General features: G+C 51.0%; 4 protein-coding genes across 8 annotated transcripts; 3 read left to right on the forward strand and 1 right to left on the reverse strand.

Moving 5' to 3' along the window:
• Positions 1-1,403: 1,403 nt before the first annotated feature.
• Positions 1,404-2,772, forward strand: cox6a1 (cytochrome c oxidase subunit 6A1). Its single transcript, XM_066689659.1, has 3 exons — positions 1,404-1,549; positions 2,169-2,311; positions 2,451-2,772. The coding sequence occupies exons 1-3, from the start codon at positions 1,450-1,452 to the stop codon at positions 2,541-2,543; spliced, it is 336 nt and encodes a 111-aa protein (XP_066545756.1). The 5' UTR covers positions 1,404-1,449; the 3' UTR covers positions 2,544-2,772.
• A 453-nt stretch (positions 2,773-3,225) lies between these two features.
• On the forward strand, positions 3,226-8,226 carry hps4 (HPS4 biogenesis of lysosomal organelles complex 3 subunit 2). Of its 4 annotated transcripts, XM_066689483.1 has the most exons (14): positions 3,226-3,569; positions 3,676-3,737; positions 3,950-4,084; positions 4,525-4,615; positions 4,758-4,901; positions 5,209-5,316; positions 5,441-5,557; positions 5,671-5,765; positions 5,862-5,934; positions 6,013-6,149; positions 6,239-6,941; positions 7,199-7,334; positions 7,508-7,607; positions 7,903-8,226. In XM_066689483.1, the coding sequence occupies exons 3-14, from the start codon at positions 4,050-4,052 to the stop codon at positions 8,072-8,074; spliced, it is 1,911 nt and encodes a 636-aa protein (XP_066545580.1). In that variant the 5' UTR covers positions 3,226-3,569; positions 3,676-3,737; positions 3,950-4,049; the 3' UTR covers positions 8,075-8,226. The 4 variants fall into 4 exon arrangements, with proteins under 4 accessions (XP_066545580.1, XP_066545579.1, XP_066545578.1 ...); XM_066689482.1 differs by having other exon boundaries at positions 3,226-3,737; positions 3,919-4,084; XM_066689481.1 differs by having other exon boundaries at positions 3,226-3,737.
• A 1,144-nt stretch (positions 8,227-9,370) lies between these two features.
• Positions 9,371-12,694, forward strand: LOC136713037 (uncharacterized). The gene is made up of 3 exons (XM_066689928.1): positions 9,371-10,130; positions 11,950-12,088; positions 12,364-12,694. Exons 1-3 carry the CDS (start codon positions 9,668-9,670, stop codon positions 12,692-12,694), a joined length of 933 nt encoding a protein of 310 aa, XP_066546025.1. The 5' UTR covers positions 9,371-9,667.
• Positions 12,695-13,365: 671 nt separating this feature from the next.
• On the reverse strand, positions 13,366-18,526 carry asphd2 (aspartate beta-hydroxylase domain containing 2). Of its 2 annotated transcripts, none has more exons than XM_066688732.1 (4): positions 18,372-18,526; positions 15,128-16,410; positions 14,845-14,958; positions 13,366-14,647 (listed from the first exon to the last, which is right to left on the reverse strand). In XM_066688732.1, exons 2-4 carry the CDS (start codon positions 16,002-16,004, stop codon positions 14,538-14,540), a joined length of 1,101 nt encoding a protein of 366 aa, XP_066544829.1. In that variant the 5' UTR covers positions 16,005-16,410; positions 18,372-18,526; the 3' UTR covers positions 13,366-14,537. The 2 variants fall into 2 exon arrangements, with proteins under 2 accessions (XP_066544829.1, XP_066544830.1); XM_066688733.1 differs by lacking the exon at positions 18,372-18,526 and adding an exon at positions 17,446-18,245.
• Positions 18,527-18,746: the final 220 nt, after the last annotated feature.

The following is an 18,746-nucleotide window of genomic DNA, read 5'->3' on the forward strand; positions in this document are numbered from 1 at the left end:
ACAGCGCAGTACAGGACTGTATGGCAACAGTTGCTGCTGCTGTTGGGCGGCGTTTTAATTGAAATAAACACACAATCCAGAAGGATTTATAGGATAGTTAGTTGCTGAATAATGATGATGATGATAATAATAATAATAATAATAATTAGTAGTAGTAGTAGTAGAAGTAGTAGTAGTAGTAGTAGTAGTAGTAGTAGTAGTAGTATGACGCTAGGTGAACCACTACACCTCCCAGTTTTTGCGCTAAGCTAGACATATGAAACGTCATACAGTTATTCTGCCTCATAGTTTGTCTTGTTTGTTTACCCGCTATCATCAATACTTTAAACCATTTAGAAATCTTGATTTCATCACACATACACACACACACACACACACACACACACACACACACACACACACACACACACACATACCGACAAACAACAGTGACATCGACAATATTTAACTTGTGTTACATTTGGCGCAGCATACCACATTAGGCTCATTTCTGTATTTTAAAGTGGAATTATGTATGATTATAAAAATTGCGTTATTATTCTTGCAGTATTCTTGTTCTGTATGATCAATTATATTAATCAGTTATAATAATAATAATGACATTGAGAGATTAACGAGATTCTCACTGTCCCTACAAACTATCTAGCAAAACCTCTAATAATAATAATAATAATAATAATAATAATAATAATAATAATAATAATAATAATAATAATAATAATAATTGTACATGGCCCCTGGTTATTAGCTGACAGAAATAGGTAGTTACATAAAGAAGGTGAGACCTATCCTCTCCATGTTACTCCAAGGACACATCTGTGAGTTTGAGAAGGACATCAAACACCCATTCAAGATGGCGGCACAGTTTCCTTTCACCGCGTCTGCCTGTACGTGCAAAACATCTATACACTTAACAGCAGCGCTCGGGCGCGTTGTTTTATTAACCGCAGCGCATTTTTTCGGTGAGGCGGAAGTACATCAACCGGTGAGGGGATTAAACTCAGTTCCAGTTAAAAATAAACTAAATACACTCCTCTCTTTGACAATATGCTTTATTTCTACTGCCTTTTCATGATTTTAATATATAATATGTACTTTATATTACTTTCAAATATATAATATGAATATATTATTAATTTGATTAGGCTATTTCTATTTAATATATGATCGGCAGAGTTTATCTTTGCCATTTCTCATGCCATCTGCGGTCTTGGAGTCCACTATATATTAAAGTTGGTCTCCCAACCGGCCACCTGAAAGTTTCGCAATTGGCAGCCATGTTGTCAACAATGTTTTTATGGAGAGTCTCGCCGGATTGCATCAACCGGTCAGGGCATGTGGAGGAACACCGGTGTTGCATCCGGGGAATACGCAGGCGCACTTTATTTACGTACTGACACGCACCATCTTACTTCCGTTTCCTCCGCAGCCTCAGATCGGAGATTGAAGATGGCCGCGCTAGGACGTTTCTCGCAGTCCCTGCTGAAGTCTGTGGGCGCCCCGGCCCGCCAGCTCTCTGCCGCGGCTCACGGTCAGACCCACGATGCAAGTAAGACACCGTTAGCGACCTGTGGAGTGGGGGCATCGCCGGGGGAGCGCGCATGCAGGCCGGGAAAGAGAAGCACTGAGAGGCTGGTGACCTTGTGTGGCCCTGAGAGAGGCGCCCCGGATCTGTGTGTGTCCGACTCTGTGCGCACAGCTGCGGGGTGTTGGCTGTCTCGGTCAGTCGGGACAGCGGCCCTGGTGGGTAGACTCGCAGTTTGTTTGACGGACGCGCTTGCCCTTCCCGCGGCCTGTGCTGACCGGTAGTGCTGGGTTGTACAGTCAGTGTTTTGCTCCTGGTTTTGAGTGGCGCTGTGACTGCAGCCCGGCTTCAGTGTGCTTGACCGCCGGTTCAATGCGGCTGATCGAGGATGAATTAGTCCTCCTTGGCCAGTGAGAGTAACTAAAGCTAAAGATTGAAGCATTCACTGATTTGACATTGGGTGGCTGTTAGGGGTTAGCACTGTCCAGAGGAGGGTATGTGAAGCTTTGTGGACTGTTCCTGCACAGCTCAAAAGTGCGCTAAATACTTTCTTGACTTCACTGAAGGCATGTATGTATATAATGATAAAAGCAAGCTTTGAAAACTGTTAATAAACCCTTATTTCTCTCTCTCTCCCTCCCAGCACGCATGTGGAAGATCCTGTCATTTGTGGTGGCCCTGCCTGGCGTTGGCGTCTGCATGCTGAACACCTTCCTGAAGATGCAGCACCACTCCCAAGACCAGCCCGAGTTCGTCCCCTATCCACACCTTCGCATCCGCAGCAAGGTACACTGTGCTGTGCTGCAGTGGTGCACTCCTCTACAGCAATGTATATGTACACTGTACTTTAAACCCAGACCACATACTGTAACTGATGTTCTAGACACCAACACTGATTCTGTGCCTAACTCTCCTCCCCCTGCAGCCCTTCCCTTGGGGAGATGGGAACCACTCTCTCTTCCACAACTCCCACGTGAATGCCCTGCCCACGGGCTACGAGGACAGCAGCCACCACTGAGCCCCCGAGTTGTCCGGCAGCCACACTGGGACCAGAACCCAACCCACATAGGACCTGGAATGGACCACCTTTACTTGCAGTTTACTCCACATTTACTCAGTTTACCTCTGTGCTCTGCCGGCACTTTACCTGTCTGTACTGTATGCTATGACAAGCTCACTTGTTGTGGACCACCTGTCTGTAATATAATGCTGGTTTACGGCAGAAATAAAGACTTTAACCAAAAGCACAGCAGTGTTTGTGTTTTCTGTCTGATTCCACAGTGAGGATCGCATTGGGAGCCAGGTCACCATTGAAATCAACACCTGTTATTAATACCAAAAGTTAAAATATCAGATGAGAAACTCCTACAGGATGACACTTATGGGAGAGAGAGTAAATCACTGGGGTCCCCCACCTCTTTTCTTTCTCCTCTCCTTACTCATCCACTCCTCCAGAGGGGAAAATTGAATTGTTTCCTCCTTTCAGCATTGCTTTAATTAGAATACCAGGTTATGGGGGGGTTATATTGTATCTGGGATCAACAGAATCTATTTCCTTAGGAGCTGTAAATTAAATAATAAATTGGCCGACATCATAAAATGACCTCGGTAAGGCCGTTGTCTCTTCCCTATGTCTGCGGTACGCTTGGGATGCTAGTCGCCCTGGTGCGGTGTGTCCCTAAAGGCGAGCCGTAGCTCAAGGCAGCCCTCACATGACATGGCTTGTGATCTGCATTACTCCGTGAGACTGCACAGACGTAAATGAAAGCATGAAAGAAATGGCAAGAGAGTGAAGTAGAGAGGCGGAGAAGCAGAGGTACACTGTGTGCATCCCAGAGCCAGCAGAGAGCAGCCGGGGGAGACCGCGCCGGCACAGCCACCCGACCGTCGCGAACTCATACAGGAAGTGCGCGTCAACTATCACAAAACTGGACGGAGCTGCGCTGCGGGATTACTCTGCGCTTAATACACCGGACACTATTGTGCATGGGACCGAAATACACAACAGTATAACCGTGCAATACAGTGCACTAAACAATACACCGTAAGCGCAATACACTGTACATTATAGCGCCATTGCAGTATTCTGCGGTTTTATCGCTGTATAGTACCAGGGTGTATCCTACTTCTTCATTGTACTGTTATTGTAGTGCTGTGCTGTGTGGTCCTGAGCTCTGGAGGCCGTGGACATACGAGACGAAACAGTCAACAAGTGAGTACTGAGAGTCAAGGGGACAGAGTGCACTATGGACACTGAGACATTATGGACTGTGTAAACGGTTAACCCGAAGGACAGTGTGGACAGGGGGATGGGGTGGACTGTGCAGTCTGGATGTGTGTGAGTGTGTGTGAAAAAGAAAATGACCCACCACCCCACTGATGATAACTTATAGCGCCTCTCACCTCTCGCCCTGGGAACGACAGAGGAGCCGGTGACCCCGGAGGGATGGAGGACCGGAGGCACAGAGAGAGAGAGGAGAGCGCACTGTGAGACACAGAGAGAAGCAGGAGGACAGAGAAGACAATGGGGGACACAGCTGCTACTGCAGAGCCCAGATGGTGAGCAGAGCACAGATTCATCTAATCGGGGAGATCACTGCAGAGTTAGGTAGTTAGATTGGTTATTTAGGGGAGAGCAGGGGGAGGGGGAGGACAGGGAGGAGGAGGAGAGCAGCACAACACTGAAGAGGAGAAGGGGAAGGAGGAGGGGGTGAAGAGGAGGATAAGGAGAGAGAGAAGGTGGGAAGAAGGACAGAAAAGAGAAGAGAGTCCTGAAGGAAGAGGAGAATGAAGCAGGCGTGTTATCCATTTACAAGCTGTGGGATGAATGCAGGGAGGTGTCGGGGGGGGGGGGGAGCAGCTGAGCTCAAAGATCACATGATACTCTCACTCGCCAGTTGGTCATGAGCTGCACTCAGGATCTTCACATGTACACACTATATATATATATAATATATACACACACACACACTCTGACCTCTTGACCTTGTGACCTTTAGGTGCAGTGTGTTCTTCCTGTATGACGGGTCAAAGGTGAAGGAGGAAGGTGACCCCACCCGTGCAGGAATCTGCTACTTCTATCCTGTGGAGGTAGGGGGCACTGTGGAGAGGGAGAGGGAGAGGGAGAGGGGATAGGATAGGAGAGGGGGCTTTTTGAAATGAGTGCAGTGGTTCAGGGTTCGAGCATCTGTAATACATCTGTCACCATTCCTCCTCCTACCCCCCTGTATAGACGGTGCTGGACCAGCAGGAGGTGCTCTGTGGGCATCTGGCAGGGGTGTGTCGCTGCCTGGCCGAATTGTCCACCGCCCCCCCCCGACTGCTCCGTATGCGCAGACGCAAATTTGCCATCCGGCTGCGTGGAGACTTCCTGTGGGTGAGAGAGTGTTGTGGGTGGGACTTCCTATGGATGAGTGAGGGAGTGATTGAGTGTTCTTGGTGAGTAAGTCTGTTCAAGACACATTTTTGCTGGCTGGATTGAAGACAAGAGTCTAATCAAATATAGAGACATCTTTAAGAGATTTACCACAAAGTCTGTGCGGATTCAGGAAAGTCATGAACTCAGCCAGAGTGTCATGGGTTAGGCCAGGGGCGGGACTTCCTGTGTGGGGTGGGGAGGTGGACCTGGTCTGTAGCGTGCTCTAACACCCATCTTTCTCCCTCTCCCATTCTTTCTCTCTCAGGCTCTGGGTTGTGCAGTAGACGTGCCCGATGTCAGTGTGTGTCGTCTCCTGGATCAGCTGATCGGCCTGTTCTGTTTCTATAATGGCCCAGTGAGGCGCAGCTACCAGGTATTATTGATTTATTAGCAGACGTCCTTATCCAGGTACTGCAATTGAGCCCAGTCAGTCAGTCAGTCAGACAGTGTGTCTCTCAGTCAGTCTTACCCCCTGTCTCCCCCTCTCTTTCTCTCAGGAGCACTCTCGGGAGGAGCTGGCTGTGCAGTGGGCGCAGTTCTTGTCTCACCTGCAGGGCGGCAGCAGTGAGCTGCAGCAGATCTATGGCTCTCTGCACACCATAGACACCACGCGGGTATGGGGCAGTACAGGGGCATTACAGGGCAGGGTCTAGGGGGAGGATATCTCAGGGGCCAGTGTAGGAGTAATATGATACTGATTCACAATGTATTGACGCGTCTCTCCCAGATTGATCCTCTGTTGTTGCTGAAGGCGGCTCTGATCCTGCAGGCGTGTCAGCGCTGCCCCCTGGTGCTTGCCGGCTGCATCCTGTATAGGGGAAGGTCAGTCAACTGGACACTCCGAAAACTGGTCACTGTGTCAACTATCCGGTCAGTGTATCAGTCTCTAACATATTGCCTCTTTCTCTCTCTGTGTAGGGTTGTCAGCACACAGATGCCTCCTGGTCTGACGGCAAAGGTGCTGGTCCGCGACTCTGACCCCCAGAGCCAGGTAACACTGACACACCTGCCCATGCAACATTGTGCAGTGTAAACTCTGAAACCTCTACCTCTCTCTGTCACTCGTTAGGACCAGGTGACTCTCGTTAATGGCGAGCCCACCGCCCCCCCTGCTCCCACCTCTCGCAGTGTCTCCATGGCGACAGTGTTCCTGACTTCTGAGGAGCTGAGCTCTCTACAGCGTCTCCCTGTGGACTGGGCCTGCAGGTACAGCAGCAATGACAGAGTGTGTACTTAAATCTGTCACACAACACTGACAAATCTATTGGATAACCTTCCACTTCTCTCTCTCTCAGGTCCCACCCCACTCCTCAGCAGGCCAGCCGAAACAGGAAGTCCCGCCTCCTGTCACGTACTCTATCAGATACCCTTGACCCCGAGCTCAGCCCCCCCACCTGCTTATCTGACCCCACCCCCTCCCCTTGCAGTGTCCACACCCCCAGCCCGGACCCCTCCCTCCCTAATGAGGTTGATGCCCTCACCCCTGACTCCTCCACATTGCGAACTCCCATTGGCCAGCTCCCTCTGCCCAGCGCCACACCTTTCTGCATAGGCCACACCCCTCCACCCAGTACACATGAGTCATGTGACCCAGCCATGCTCAACAGTCCAATGTTGCCCCCCGAAGGCTGTGGTGAGGGCAGTGCAATCAGAGAGGGGGGGCTGGGGTGGGATCAGGAAGGGGACACAGAGGGGGAGAGAAGAGAAGGCAGTTTTGTCATTCTGCAGGACAGGAGGGGGCAGAGGGGGGGCAGTAGTGGCAGTCAAGAGAGTACTGAGAGGGGCAGCGGCAGGGAAGGGGGGTGCATTAATGCTAGTCCTGAGGGCAGTAACAGGGACAGTAGGTGTACAGTAGGGGGCAGTGAGGCCAGGGGGGCCGAGGAGGAGGAGTGCCCCCTGCTGGCATTGCAGCTCTACATGCACAGGGTGGGGGGGCTGGTACTCGCCCTGCTGGTGGAGCCACAGTTCAACAGTGACACAGATGCCCCCCAGGATGTGGTGAGAATGAGGGGGTTGGGGAGTCTGCGTGTTAATGAGTGTGTGTGTTAATGAGAGTGTATGAGTGTGTGTTAAGGACAGTCATGGTGTTATTGAGAGTGTGTGTGTGTTATAAGTGTGTGTGTGCATGTTAATGAGAGAATGTGTGTGTTAATAAGTGTGTGTTGATAAGAGTGTGTGTCAGTGCCTTGATGAGAGTGTATGTGTATTAAGTGTGTGTGTTTGTGTGTTAATAAGACCCTGGTGTATGTTTACAGTACCACAGCAGCCTGGCATCTCTGAACGGGCTGGAGGCTCACCTACATGCAGGCGGGGGTTCCAGGGAGATGGGGCCAGGGACACAGGGGCCCTATAGCTTCTCACACTATGACTGCTTGCAGAACACATTGGCTGGTACGAACCCACTGTCTACCCATGTGTGTGAGTGTGTGTTGTTACTGTGCCTTTTTGTATACTGACTGTTGAGCCTGTGTGTGCATGCATAATTGAGTTGTTGTGTTGGTGTGTAGTTGTGTACTGGCCATGTTGTGAAGTTGTGCAGTGACTGTGTTGTTGTCCCTGTGCAGTGTGCGTGCCCCCCCCCCAGGAGCGTGTGCTGGTGCGTGCAGCTATGTTGCTCCATTCCCACTTCACCTCTAACCCTGCCCTGCGGGAGGCCATTGTCAGGTGAGCAGCACCCAGCAGCACCCAGCAACACACAACAACACAACCATTAGTCAACAGCCAGTCAGGCAGGACAGCAATCAACCAATCAATTTCAAGAACAGTGTTGCACTGTTCACAGCCCAGGGATCTGGGGCAGAATGTGTGATACAGCATCCGTGTCAACAGCACTCCCAGACACACAACCATTACAGTGCGATGCAGAGTGTGTGATGCACTGCGTTCTTCAGCATGACACAGTTCACATGTCATTGGCAGGAGTATGCGATGTGTGATGCAGCGTTTGTGTTGTTGGCAGGAGCGGGAGCATGGCGGTGTTCGGGGTGCGCAGTGCGGCACAGGAGACCTTGTTCCAGCAGCAGGGGGCGACAGTGAGGAACTCAGGTGTGCCCAACCCCCAAGACAGCGCTTTCACCCTGCCCAGCAAGGCCCGGCACAGACTGCTCAAACACGGAGTCAACCTGCTCTGACTCACAGCCATGCTGAATCACTCACTCTCACCCCAACTCACTCACACACTGACTGAGACACATGCACACGCACACACACACACACACTGTTTACTGGAGGTGTTGTGTTGAGGAGTGGAGTAACTCTGAGCAATAAAGCATCAGTACAGGAACCTGGTCTGTTTCAGTGTGTGTGCGTTTCTGCATTTCATTGTGTCTCAATCTGTTTCAGTGTGTGTGTGTCTCTACATTATGTGGGAATTTCACAGCCTGTTCTCACCTCCTGTCACTCCAGCCTCAGTGCTACACAGCACAGGACTGACAATAGGTGCCTGTGCATAATAATAAATGATAATATCAAAAGTCAACAGCAATAGTAATGTGATCCATCATTAACAATCAATGACAAGAATGGGGAAATTTTCTGTTATTTTTGTAGCAGACGCACTAAAAAAATTGCAGTAACAATCAGTACAAATTGCAATAAGCATATCAGAGGCCGTTCGCAGACTTCCACTGCCACAGCCCCTAGCTGACCACAGACTCCAGGGTCTCCGACAGGCGGGGTGAGATTTGAAAGTTGACTTTAGAGAAAAAAGTTTAACTTTTAAACGGCTGTCACCCCGGCTCAACCGAGTCCTGAAGCACCGCTAAATAACAACATATAACCACTGTAGCATTTTTGTGGTCCTGGGTATTCACGGTTATTCAACAGCTTAAGTCACTATTCATTAAGCACCGATGTGACTCTGGCAATGCCGACATTTACGCATTAAGGGCATTCACGTCCAGGGCAACATTCAGATCCCGTCCCGTCTCCAAGTCCTCTGGCGACCGTGGAGTTATACGGCCAAGCTCCGGTTGTACCTAATATATAGGCCTTACCTGTACCTCGCCATATTAAATACTGATTGAGCGAACTGGACTGATTATGAGCCCAATCCCGTAAGTATAGAGGGCAGTACAATCGGTGATTAACGTAACAGAGAGAGAAGGCATCGCATTGTTAGTTAGATTGCGCACCTATAGAGGTGCTTCGTGCAGGAGTCACCGTTCCATCCTTTTCTTTTTTCCCTCTCTCCATTTTTAATCCCGTTGTTGTGCTAATGCCCCTCGCTCTAATGTAATGGCCCCACTACAGTAACGAGCCTCGATCACATGCATGTGAATGCCCTGGGCCCCATCAGCGCCGAGAGCCTCATTATGCAAACACATTGACCCCGGCCAGGGGTAGAATGGATGGAGGGAGAGAGGGAGGGGGCAGAATGCATAAACTGAAAGAGAACGAGAGAAGTGAGCAGAGAAAGAAAGAAATCAGCGAGCAGGACAGAGGCAAATTTAAATGAGATTCTGGAATAACTGCCGAGGAGCCGCCTCCCCCAACCCCCGCTGAGCGGACAGGAGCAGGAAAGACCCGGCGCGGTGCGTGGAGAAGCCAGGACAAACCCCAGCAGTCTGGGCTTCACTCGGAATTAAACCCATTTGTTTTGCAAGAATCGCTTATATAAGGAAAACAGACCATTCCATTCTGGAGAAATACATACAAAGCAATAACTACCAATCAGAGGCGTCTTAGGCGACGATTATCCACAGAGCAGCGACCCACGCAGAGCCATGACCCGGGGGTGGATTCACACCTGCGTGGCACTCGCCCTGCTGGGGGCGGCGGGTGCTGGGCCCCTGGTTGGGCTGGGAGCCCGGGGGCACTGGAGCAGGGCAGCGAGGAGACCCGGAGAGGAGAGTGAAGCAGCGGGAGCAGGCAGGCTGGAGTCCCAGGTCAGGGACAGTATGGTGGGGATGCCAAGGCCGAGGCGGCGGGTCAGGGCGCAGGATAGTCTGCAGCACCAACAAGAGCAGTGCGCCCTGATGACAGGCCCCTGGGTGGAGGCGGCTGGCGGCGGGGGGCGGGCCGGGCAGCTGTACCGTCTCAGGATGGTCCCTCTCTCAGCCGAGGGGCCCCGGCGCGCCGTGTTCCCGGAGCAGCCGCTGTTCCAGTTCGTGCGGAGGGTGTACCGCTGCTGCCAGCTCGGCTTCTCCTGCAGGACCGTGAAGGGCATCCAGGGCCGGATGACCGGAGGTAAGAGCGCTTCTCTGTCTTCCCGTCCTCAGCACAGTCTGTCCAGTAGGAGTATCGAGTACTAATCAATAACACAAACTAATATTATCACTGAACTGATCAGATACCTATCGCTCACATACGCATCCGAGTGATTCATACCACTGCTTCATACTAAATGACCCAAAGAGATATCTGTACGCATTTGATTGGTATATAAATGTGTATTTTAATAGACATTTTACTTTACACAGCAGGAACTGCCTGTCATGTCCTGTATTGCGCTTATGTTGTACGTCGACCTGGATAAAGACGTCTGCCAAGAAATAAAATAATAATAATAATAATAATAATAATAATAATAATAATAATAATAATAATAAATTGGTTGAGTCGGGAGGGACAGTCAGGGACTGGAGCCCCTGGCGCGGCTCTACTGCTCACACAGTGGAAACGTAACCCTTGCAAGAGAAATGTCTCACAGTTCAGCAAAAGTCATTTATGTAACCCGTCTGCATATCAGTTACATCTGGTTTCCAATACAATGCAGACTTTGTATAAATTAACAGAAACACATACGAAACATTAAAAAGTGCATCCATCGTAATTTTGCTAGTTTGGGATAATTGCTTGTTATACATCATTATTATGTATAGGTATCTCTGCCTTTTCTGTGTCTGTATCTGTGAATTTCTTTGTCCGGACAGATTATTGGGTTATTGAAACAGATATGTGCAGAACAGGGGTCGGCGCCGTGCTTGCAGAGTAACAAAAAACGCATCCTCCACTTTTTAAGATCCTGGCGTGCTAAGTAGGGTACACAATATTACGGTTTGGTAAAGTAAATGACAAATGTAACCAAAACTACATGTAAGGTCTCGGGTGTCACATAACCACTAAATGACAAGCTGCAAATACAACAGAAACCGTCCCGAACCAAAAGGCACCGGCGGGGATTCTCAGCATACCCAATACCTAGGGCGATTTCTTAAAAAAACCATTACAATAAAAACATTGCATATCACTTTCATTAATACAATTAAAAACGAAATAATTATAATTTTACCATCAATTTCAAATAAATGGCATTACGTGGCTGCTGAGGTTGGATATTTTAGTCTGGTAGTTTGTTGTCATCAGGCCTATAGAGGCATCAGATCGGTGGATTTTACGTGATTTAATGTGCAAAGCAAGGCAGCCACGGCGAGCACGGGGAGGGAAGGCCGACATCACGACTCATTTGCCAGAGTCGGTCAGTTCCCTTCCAAATCTTCATGTTCATCCACCGAAAATACAGGAGTTGTGTGTCCTGTTTGTTGTGAATTGGTGCTGAATGAACATTGAAGCACACGACCGGGGGGGATCAATCCGCAGATCCCTCTCACACGACTGAGACCTTCGAATGTCTAATTGTATTGTCTTCTGCTATTTTCTGTATGTTTATAGTTTAATGAAACACCTTTAACAAAAGCTATCACACACACAAAGAAAAGGTGGGCTTCGTTAAGGTTTCAGAAAGCGCTGGTTGTTGCCCACCCCTGGTGTTTGTTGTCTGCTGCTCCACGGCTCCCCCTAGTGGACACAGTGACAGTGTAGACAGCCACTCACTCTCACTCTCTCAAGTCAAATTTAATTCAATTTTAAAAAGCATTATTGTCATGACTAAGTAACATCAGTGTGACCACGGCAGTGACAAACAGACCCAGTGCTCAGGAACAGGGCGATGAAGAACAACACATATTGATGCCTTGTACTTACTGTATTTTTGATAAGGGCGTCTGCCAAGAAATAAAAATAATAATAAAAAATAACATACAATCTCTCTCTCTCTCTCTCTCAGACGCAGAGGTGCAGTTTGTCGTCAGTGGGGATGTGTTCTCAGTGTCCCTGTTCAGGGCAGAGCTGCATCTGCAGCTCTCAAACCCCCACCGCCTGAGGGTGGAGCCCCTGCTGACCTCGCAGCCCAACCACGCCACACGGTAACACCCCGGGCACACTCATGCATGTGTGTGTGTCTGTGACTCTGCCTGGGTCTGCGTGTGTGTATGGATTTGTGTGATGTCAGTAACACTGAGTCAGACTGCAGTTCAGTGTGCTAACGTATTGAACAGCTGTTATGTGACATTGTGGTGTGTTGTCCAGTGTAGTGTGTGGTCTTGTGCAGTGTGCTGTTTTGGTGTGCAGTGTTGAAGTGGTGTGTCCCCCTAGCGCTGCAGTGTACCTGACTGTCTGTCTGTCCATCTGTCTCCTTCAGGTTCGCCATGTCAGCTGCAGAGGGGCGGCTGGACTTGACCCTTGACCTTCTGTTCCTGTTCCCGTCGCTGCAGGAGTCCGCGGGGGGGCATGCTGGCCTTCGGATCACCCATCTGCGGCGGGAGGGGGGGCGGGCCTGGGGGGCGACAGGGCAGGAGCTGGGGGGGCTGCAAGAGCCTCCGCCTGTCACCCTAGGTGGGGGCAGTTTCCCGGCACTCGACCCCGAGCTGGGCCTGGCACTGCGCTGTTTCCATGGCGACACAGCGGTGCCCTGTGCTGAACAAGGGGTGCACCTGCTCCACGCCCCCTTCCTCGCCCTCTCCTACAGGTAGGGTGGGCTGTCTCTGCCCCCCACCTCCGTCCCTGAGGCTCCAGCACTCTGCTACTGGAGATGGAGACGAGACCCACACTGCAACTGTGTGTGTGTGTGTGTGTGAGAGACACAATAAGAGGGAGTGTATGTGTGTGTGTGTGTGTGTGTGAGACACAATGAGAGGGAGTGTGTGTGTGAGAGAGTTTGTTCTTTAAGAAAATGACTAACTTTGTTTGGTCTTTGTGCTGCACTTAAAACAAGAAAGAGAAAAATCTAATTTGTTGGAATGGAAGGAAAGCGTTTCCCTGGGGAGGTTGGGGGCGCAGTGCTGTAAATACTGTATATAACCAGAGATTTATTGTGTGTGTGTGTGTGTGTGCAGCCCTGAGGCCAGTGCTATGAATACTGTTATTAATGTTATTACTGTTTAATGCTGTCCCTGTGTCTTTGTTTGTGTGCTACATTAAAGACATCAGAACACCACTCTGTACCCTGTCCTCTGTCTCAGACAGGTTCCATAATCTTTCTGCATAACTCTACAGACTTTTAAACTTATGTAATATTAATAATTGTGAAGGAAGTCTGTGCTACTTCCAGACTTACCAGAAATTTCAAAGCAAGAATATGCCCCCCCACTGAGAGACAAAGAGGTTCCTGAGAGAACAGGGAGTATAGTCCCACACAGCCATGTTCAATGGAAATACATTTTACTGCTTTTGTTCGCAAAAACACCAAAGCCAAGAACCAGAGAGGAGAGAGAATAATTAATCAATCAACCAATAAATTATGAAAATGCTCAATAGAACAACCGATAAACCAACGGAATGTAAATGTTTTACAGCAGTCGCTCTCTTCCTGCTCAGATAGATGGACGACAGCAATACAAAACTCACTTTCATGTACACACATTCACTGAACTCAGTGTCAGTTAATCAATAATCTTACAAATAATCATGAGTAATAACTCAGGCATTAACAAATGGACTGGACTGCTGCAGAGTCACTAACTGGACTGGACTGCTGCAAAGTCACTGACTGGACTGGACTGTGCAGTGTTGTGCTATAGCGCAGTGTTGTGCAATAGAGTGCTGTGCAGTTTTGAGCAATTGTGCAGTGTTGTGTTATAGTGCATGTAGTCTGGGTCGTTGGGCAGGAGGAGTGTGCTGTACAGGACAGATTGTCCCAGTCCAGAGAGTCCAGTGCAGAATAAACACTCCCCAGTCAGTCCACTGGAGACATGGTCCACAGAGAAGCTATCCTTGGAAACTACGGGAGATACCATCCACAACAGTCCACAGTTCACTAAAGACAGTATCCACGGAGTCCCACAGTCCACTAGAGACAATGTCTGCAGAGTTCCACAGTCCACTAGAGGCAGTGTCCACAGTGCACAGAGTGCCTGAGTCTCTCCGGCAGGTGCAGAGGGGCCAGGCTGTGCCCCACTGTCGGCACAGCTGCTGTTCAGCAGAATATCACAGCTGCTGAAATAGGCGACCCAATGTGCCTGAGAAGAAAACAGTGCCCCCTACAGACAGGGCACAAGACCAGTGACAGCAGAGCTCAGAACAGGTCCCTGTCTGTGGGTGGGGGTTTGGCCAGTGTGGCTCCGTCACAGTGGAAAGAATCACGCAACAAAACAAACAAGTCCTGATCCCAGCCAATATACCATACACTATGCCCTCCTGGGGACAGAGAGGGACAGAATGAGAGACAGTAATACAGTGAAACAGACTGACAATGTGACAGACAGAGAGACACACAGATAGGGAAATAGAGAGCCTGCCCCTTCCCCTCCATCACTGTCCCTCTGTCTGTCTGTCTGTCTGCTCCCTCTATCCCTCCCCCCTCCCTCCCTCGCTCGCTCATCGCCCAGGGCTGAAGATGTAGTCCAGGGCTTGTCTCTCAGCTGCCGCTACGTTGGGGTGCCACAGGTCCACCATGAAGACCACTCGAGGGCCGTCCTCTGCACTGCCTGAACACAAACACACACAGAGTCAGAGAGACGGAGAAAGTCATTCTTTGTTTGTTCGTAATTTCACATCCTTGTTTACATATTATTATGATTTGATTGAAATACTCTGTATTGTATTGTCCCTGTAATGTAATATGTAACACCAGAGCACTCCGGCCCCCCACCCCTTCTCTCTCCCCATCTCTTCTCTCTCTCACCGTCGTGGAAGGCTGTGTGCAGGAAGGAGTCATCAAACAGCAGGCAGCTGCCCTCCGCCCAGCACTGCGGCTCCCCCCCCACCACCAGTTCACAGCCTGGGGGCACACGCACTCCTGGGGAGAGGGGGGTGGGGGGAGAGGTTAAATTACACTGCTCTGTAAGCTTAGAGCAAGAAAGAGAGAGAGAGAGATGAGGGAGATAGAGCAAAGGAGAGTGACAGAGAGAGAGAGAACAGGAGAGATATGAGATTTCAGACAGACAGACAGTCTCCTTGGCACTCACCCAGGTGGCAGCGCAGGCGCACGTTGGTGGGCCCGTAGTGCTCTGAGATCAGCGCGCCGGGAGCCAGCAGCGAGAAGCAGGCGTTGCCGAAGACGTTGTTGCCCAGGAAGGTGCGCAGGGATCCCAGCAGCCGGTACGTGCGCGGGCAGCGCCGGCAGTTCTGTGGCACGCTCACTCCCTGGTTCACCAGGTAGAAGGTTAGCCACTGGCCCTGCGGCGTGCTGTTGGCCTTCCAGCCAGGGGGGGTGGTAGGGGAGGCGCCAGTGGGGGGGCGGTACACACTGTGGAACTCAGCCAGCAGGGCCGGGTAGTTCCTCTCCAGGAGCTCCACATCGTGCTTCTGCGCCTCGCGGGAGAAGTAGGGCGCGCTGGGCAGGTCGGGCAGGAAGAACACCTCGGGCCGCTGGATGGAGGCGGGCCGGGCGGACAGGTATCGGCCCTGCTCCCGCACGCCCTTGTGCACGCGGCCCATGCCCGCCCAGGTGTAGCGCTTGGCGTACTCCTGCAGGCTGTGGTACAGCCGCTGGTTCAGCCCCTCCCCCGGCGCTGAGCAGCGGAAGCACTCTGGTGACTGGCAGTAGGCGAATCCATTCTGCCCCCCTCCCAGCCCCACCCCCGAGCCCCGGCCCAGTGCCAGCCCTCCTTTGACCGACGCCCCCCCTGTCCCGCCCCCCCCTGCCACTCCCCTGGACCCCGCACCCCCCAGCTCAGGGTAGCGGCGGGTGGGGCCCTGGTCGCGGCCCATGCGGTAGCAGTACCACAGGAACAGTAGCAGCAGGCAGCCCACACTGGCCAGAGCGCCACTCTCACACTCCCGCACTGACTGCATGCCCCCACCCACCAGCCCCCGCAGCCCATCCAGAGACCACTCCATCATCCACTGACTCACTCACCCACTGACTGACTGACACACTCACTCCCTGACACACTCCCCTTGACTATGTCTGATTGACAGGCTCACTGACTCCCTCCGCCCTCTCTTCCCCGATCCCCCCGTTACAGTGTCTCTACACTTTCCCTCTGTGCTCCGCCTGACTGCGCGACGCACAGCACCCCCCCCACTCTGCCATCCTGACTGAGCTGACTGGACCGAAAGAGTGGGGGGGCTGGAGAGACCTAGCCAAACATGAGGTGGACACTGACTGACACTGGGATGCTTCAGTAAGAGCAGGTTGAGATAAGGCTGTTGGCTTGAACTCTCTGTGACCCCCTATGGTGACTGTGCTGGTCTGGCTCAGACTGCAGGCTGACAACTCCTTCACAACAGAGACCCAGTGATGATGCTGCACAGAGAGAGAGAGAGATAGAGAGAGAGAGAGGGAGAGAAGGAGAGAGGAGGCTCAATAGGGTTTCAGAGCCTCAGGGAACACATGAATATATGTGTGTGTCTGTGTGAGTGTGTGTGTTTGTCTATTGCTGTCAGTGAGCTTTACTCTCACAGAGATATGATAGTCTGATAGCTTCACAGACCTTAGTAATACACAGTATACACCAACCCCCCCTACACACCCACACACACACAATACAAATTACACACCACCTGCCCCCCCCCCCCCACCACACACACATAATACACCAACCCACAGAGTACACTCACTGTACACACACACACCCAAGACATATTACGCATACACAGATAGACACTCACATTACATCTTATACCCACCCCCACACATTCAGATTTACAATTCTGTGTGTGATTGAACTCCCCCCGACTCTGCCCTGACTCATGAGTCACAGGCACACACACCCACCGAGAGAGTGAGACGGGCGGACAGACAGATGAGTACAGATGATAACGCACAACGCAGACAGACAGACAGACAGACATCACTACCCCATGTATCCGGCACGCACACCGGCACAGCGCCCCCGCGCCCGGCGCCCCCGCACAGCCCCGCACAATCCCGCAGCCCCGCGCGGCGCAGCTCTCCCTCCCCAGCAGTGTGTCATGAGTCACTCACACCGACCCGCAACATCTGCTGCTCCGAAACTACCCTTACATATCAATAATGCTGTAGTAGTAGTAGTAATAATAATAATAATAATACAAATAATGAGAAGAAGAATGGACGAGGAAGTCGTATATGGAGTGCCCGTGATAAGTAGTAAAAACTAAAATATATATATTTGTATTGTATTAGCATATTATTATTGTTATTATTATTAATAATACATTATAATGATAATAATAATACATAACAAAATGGACTCCACTACTATTACAAATAATAATAAATTAAAATATTAATAATACATAACAATGATAAACAATAATAATAATAACAAAAACACAAACAATAATATTATAGTAATACCCTGTGAATAGCGGCGCTGCTGCGCTCCACTGCTCGGCGCCGGGCTGTGCGGGACTGACAGCTCCGCACGGCCGCCTGCCCCTCGCCGGAACCCGGCCGCCCACGCAGCGCACAGAGGCTGCTGGGAAGTGTAGTTCTGTCTCTGGCGCTTCCTTAGGCCGTCAGATAAGACTCGGACCTCTCCCGGCCGACTCGGTTCAGAGGTGCTTTACTGGCGAGACGGACAGTAACGGTGCGGCCACAGACGGAACTAACGGACACGCCTCTCTCAATGCAATGCATTGTGTTAATGTGCTGTATCTGGTGCCCGTGTAATTGTACTGGTATCTGTTGATCTCTTCTGCAGGACAGGAAAGCACGAAGATTCACTCGCAACGTCACTGTGTAACCGCACCTGGCAACTGTCAGTGCGTCACGCAGTCCTCGATAGCATGACCGTCAGTAGGAAACCTTATGCAAAGGAAAAACAGTGCATTCATCCTTTCAAATGCATTGCACTTACTGACAACCATTTAAATCGCACACCCGTTTGAGCGGCCTGTGCGCAGGCGCAGGGGGGCTGCGGTGCTGCACCTGTGGCTCAGCTGATGCCCGGCTCGGCGGCTCGATGCCAGGGGGAAAGACCCGGGTCTGCCGGCCCGCAGGCGCGACTGATCCTCGGAGCTCACTGCACAGCACCTGCCGGGACACTGTCTCACAGACGAGGCGCCCCCACCTCCTCTCCCTGCACCCAGCTCAGTTCACGACGCTATTGCCACGACTCATGCTAGCTGTACCGGCCGAGCCGAGTCCACTGACACCGGCAGAGACACAGTAAGACAGCAGTAACATCTACGATGGGTTGAGTCAGTGTAACATTTATTGTAGCAACAGCGATAATACACATAATTTGACCATCGCTCTCTAATCCACTAGAGCGGACTCACCTGTTGTAACGGCGGCGTGTCCTAGTGCCGGTCTGGGAGCGTGCCAGCTCGGCTCTGCTCGGCTCGGCGGCTCGGTCCAAACCTTAACCCCGCACTGCCCACAGCGCAGAGATAAGCCACCGAGGCTCGACAGACAGAGCGGCTCGTCTGGGATGAGCTGTGAGACAGACTGTCCCCTAGTGTTAGGCAGTGGGAGCCTGCTCTCATCGGCGCCCTCTGGTGGTCAATTTGCAGAACTTGCTGGTCACAGGGTTTGTTAATGCTGCCGCCTAGCGGTCAACTGCAACAACAAGCTCTTGCTTTTTTAAATAGGCTTCCAAGAGCGGACACACACACGTTTCTTAAAAGATTTTATTGACATTTTTTATTTTATTT

This window comes from Amia ocellicauda, chromosome 17 (genome assembly GCF_036373705.1).
Source record: "Amia ocellicauda isolate fAmiCal2 chromosome 17, fAmiCal2.hap1, whole genome shotgun sequence".
NCBI lineage: Eukaryota > Metazoa > Chordata > Actinopteri > Amiiformes > Amiidae > Amia > Amia ocellicauda.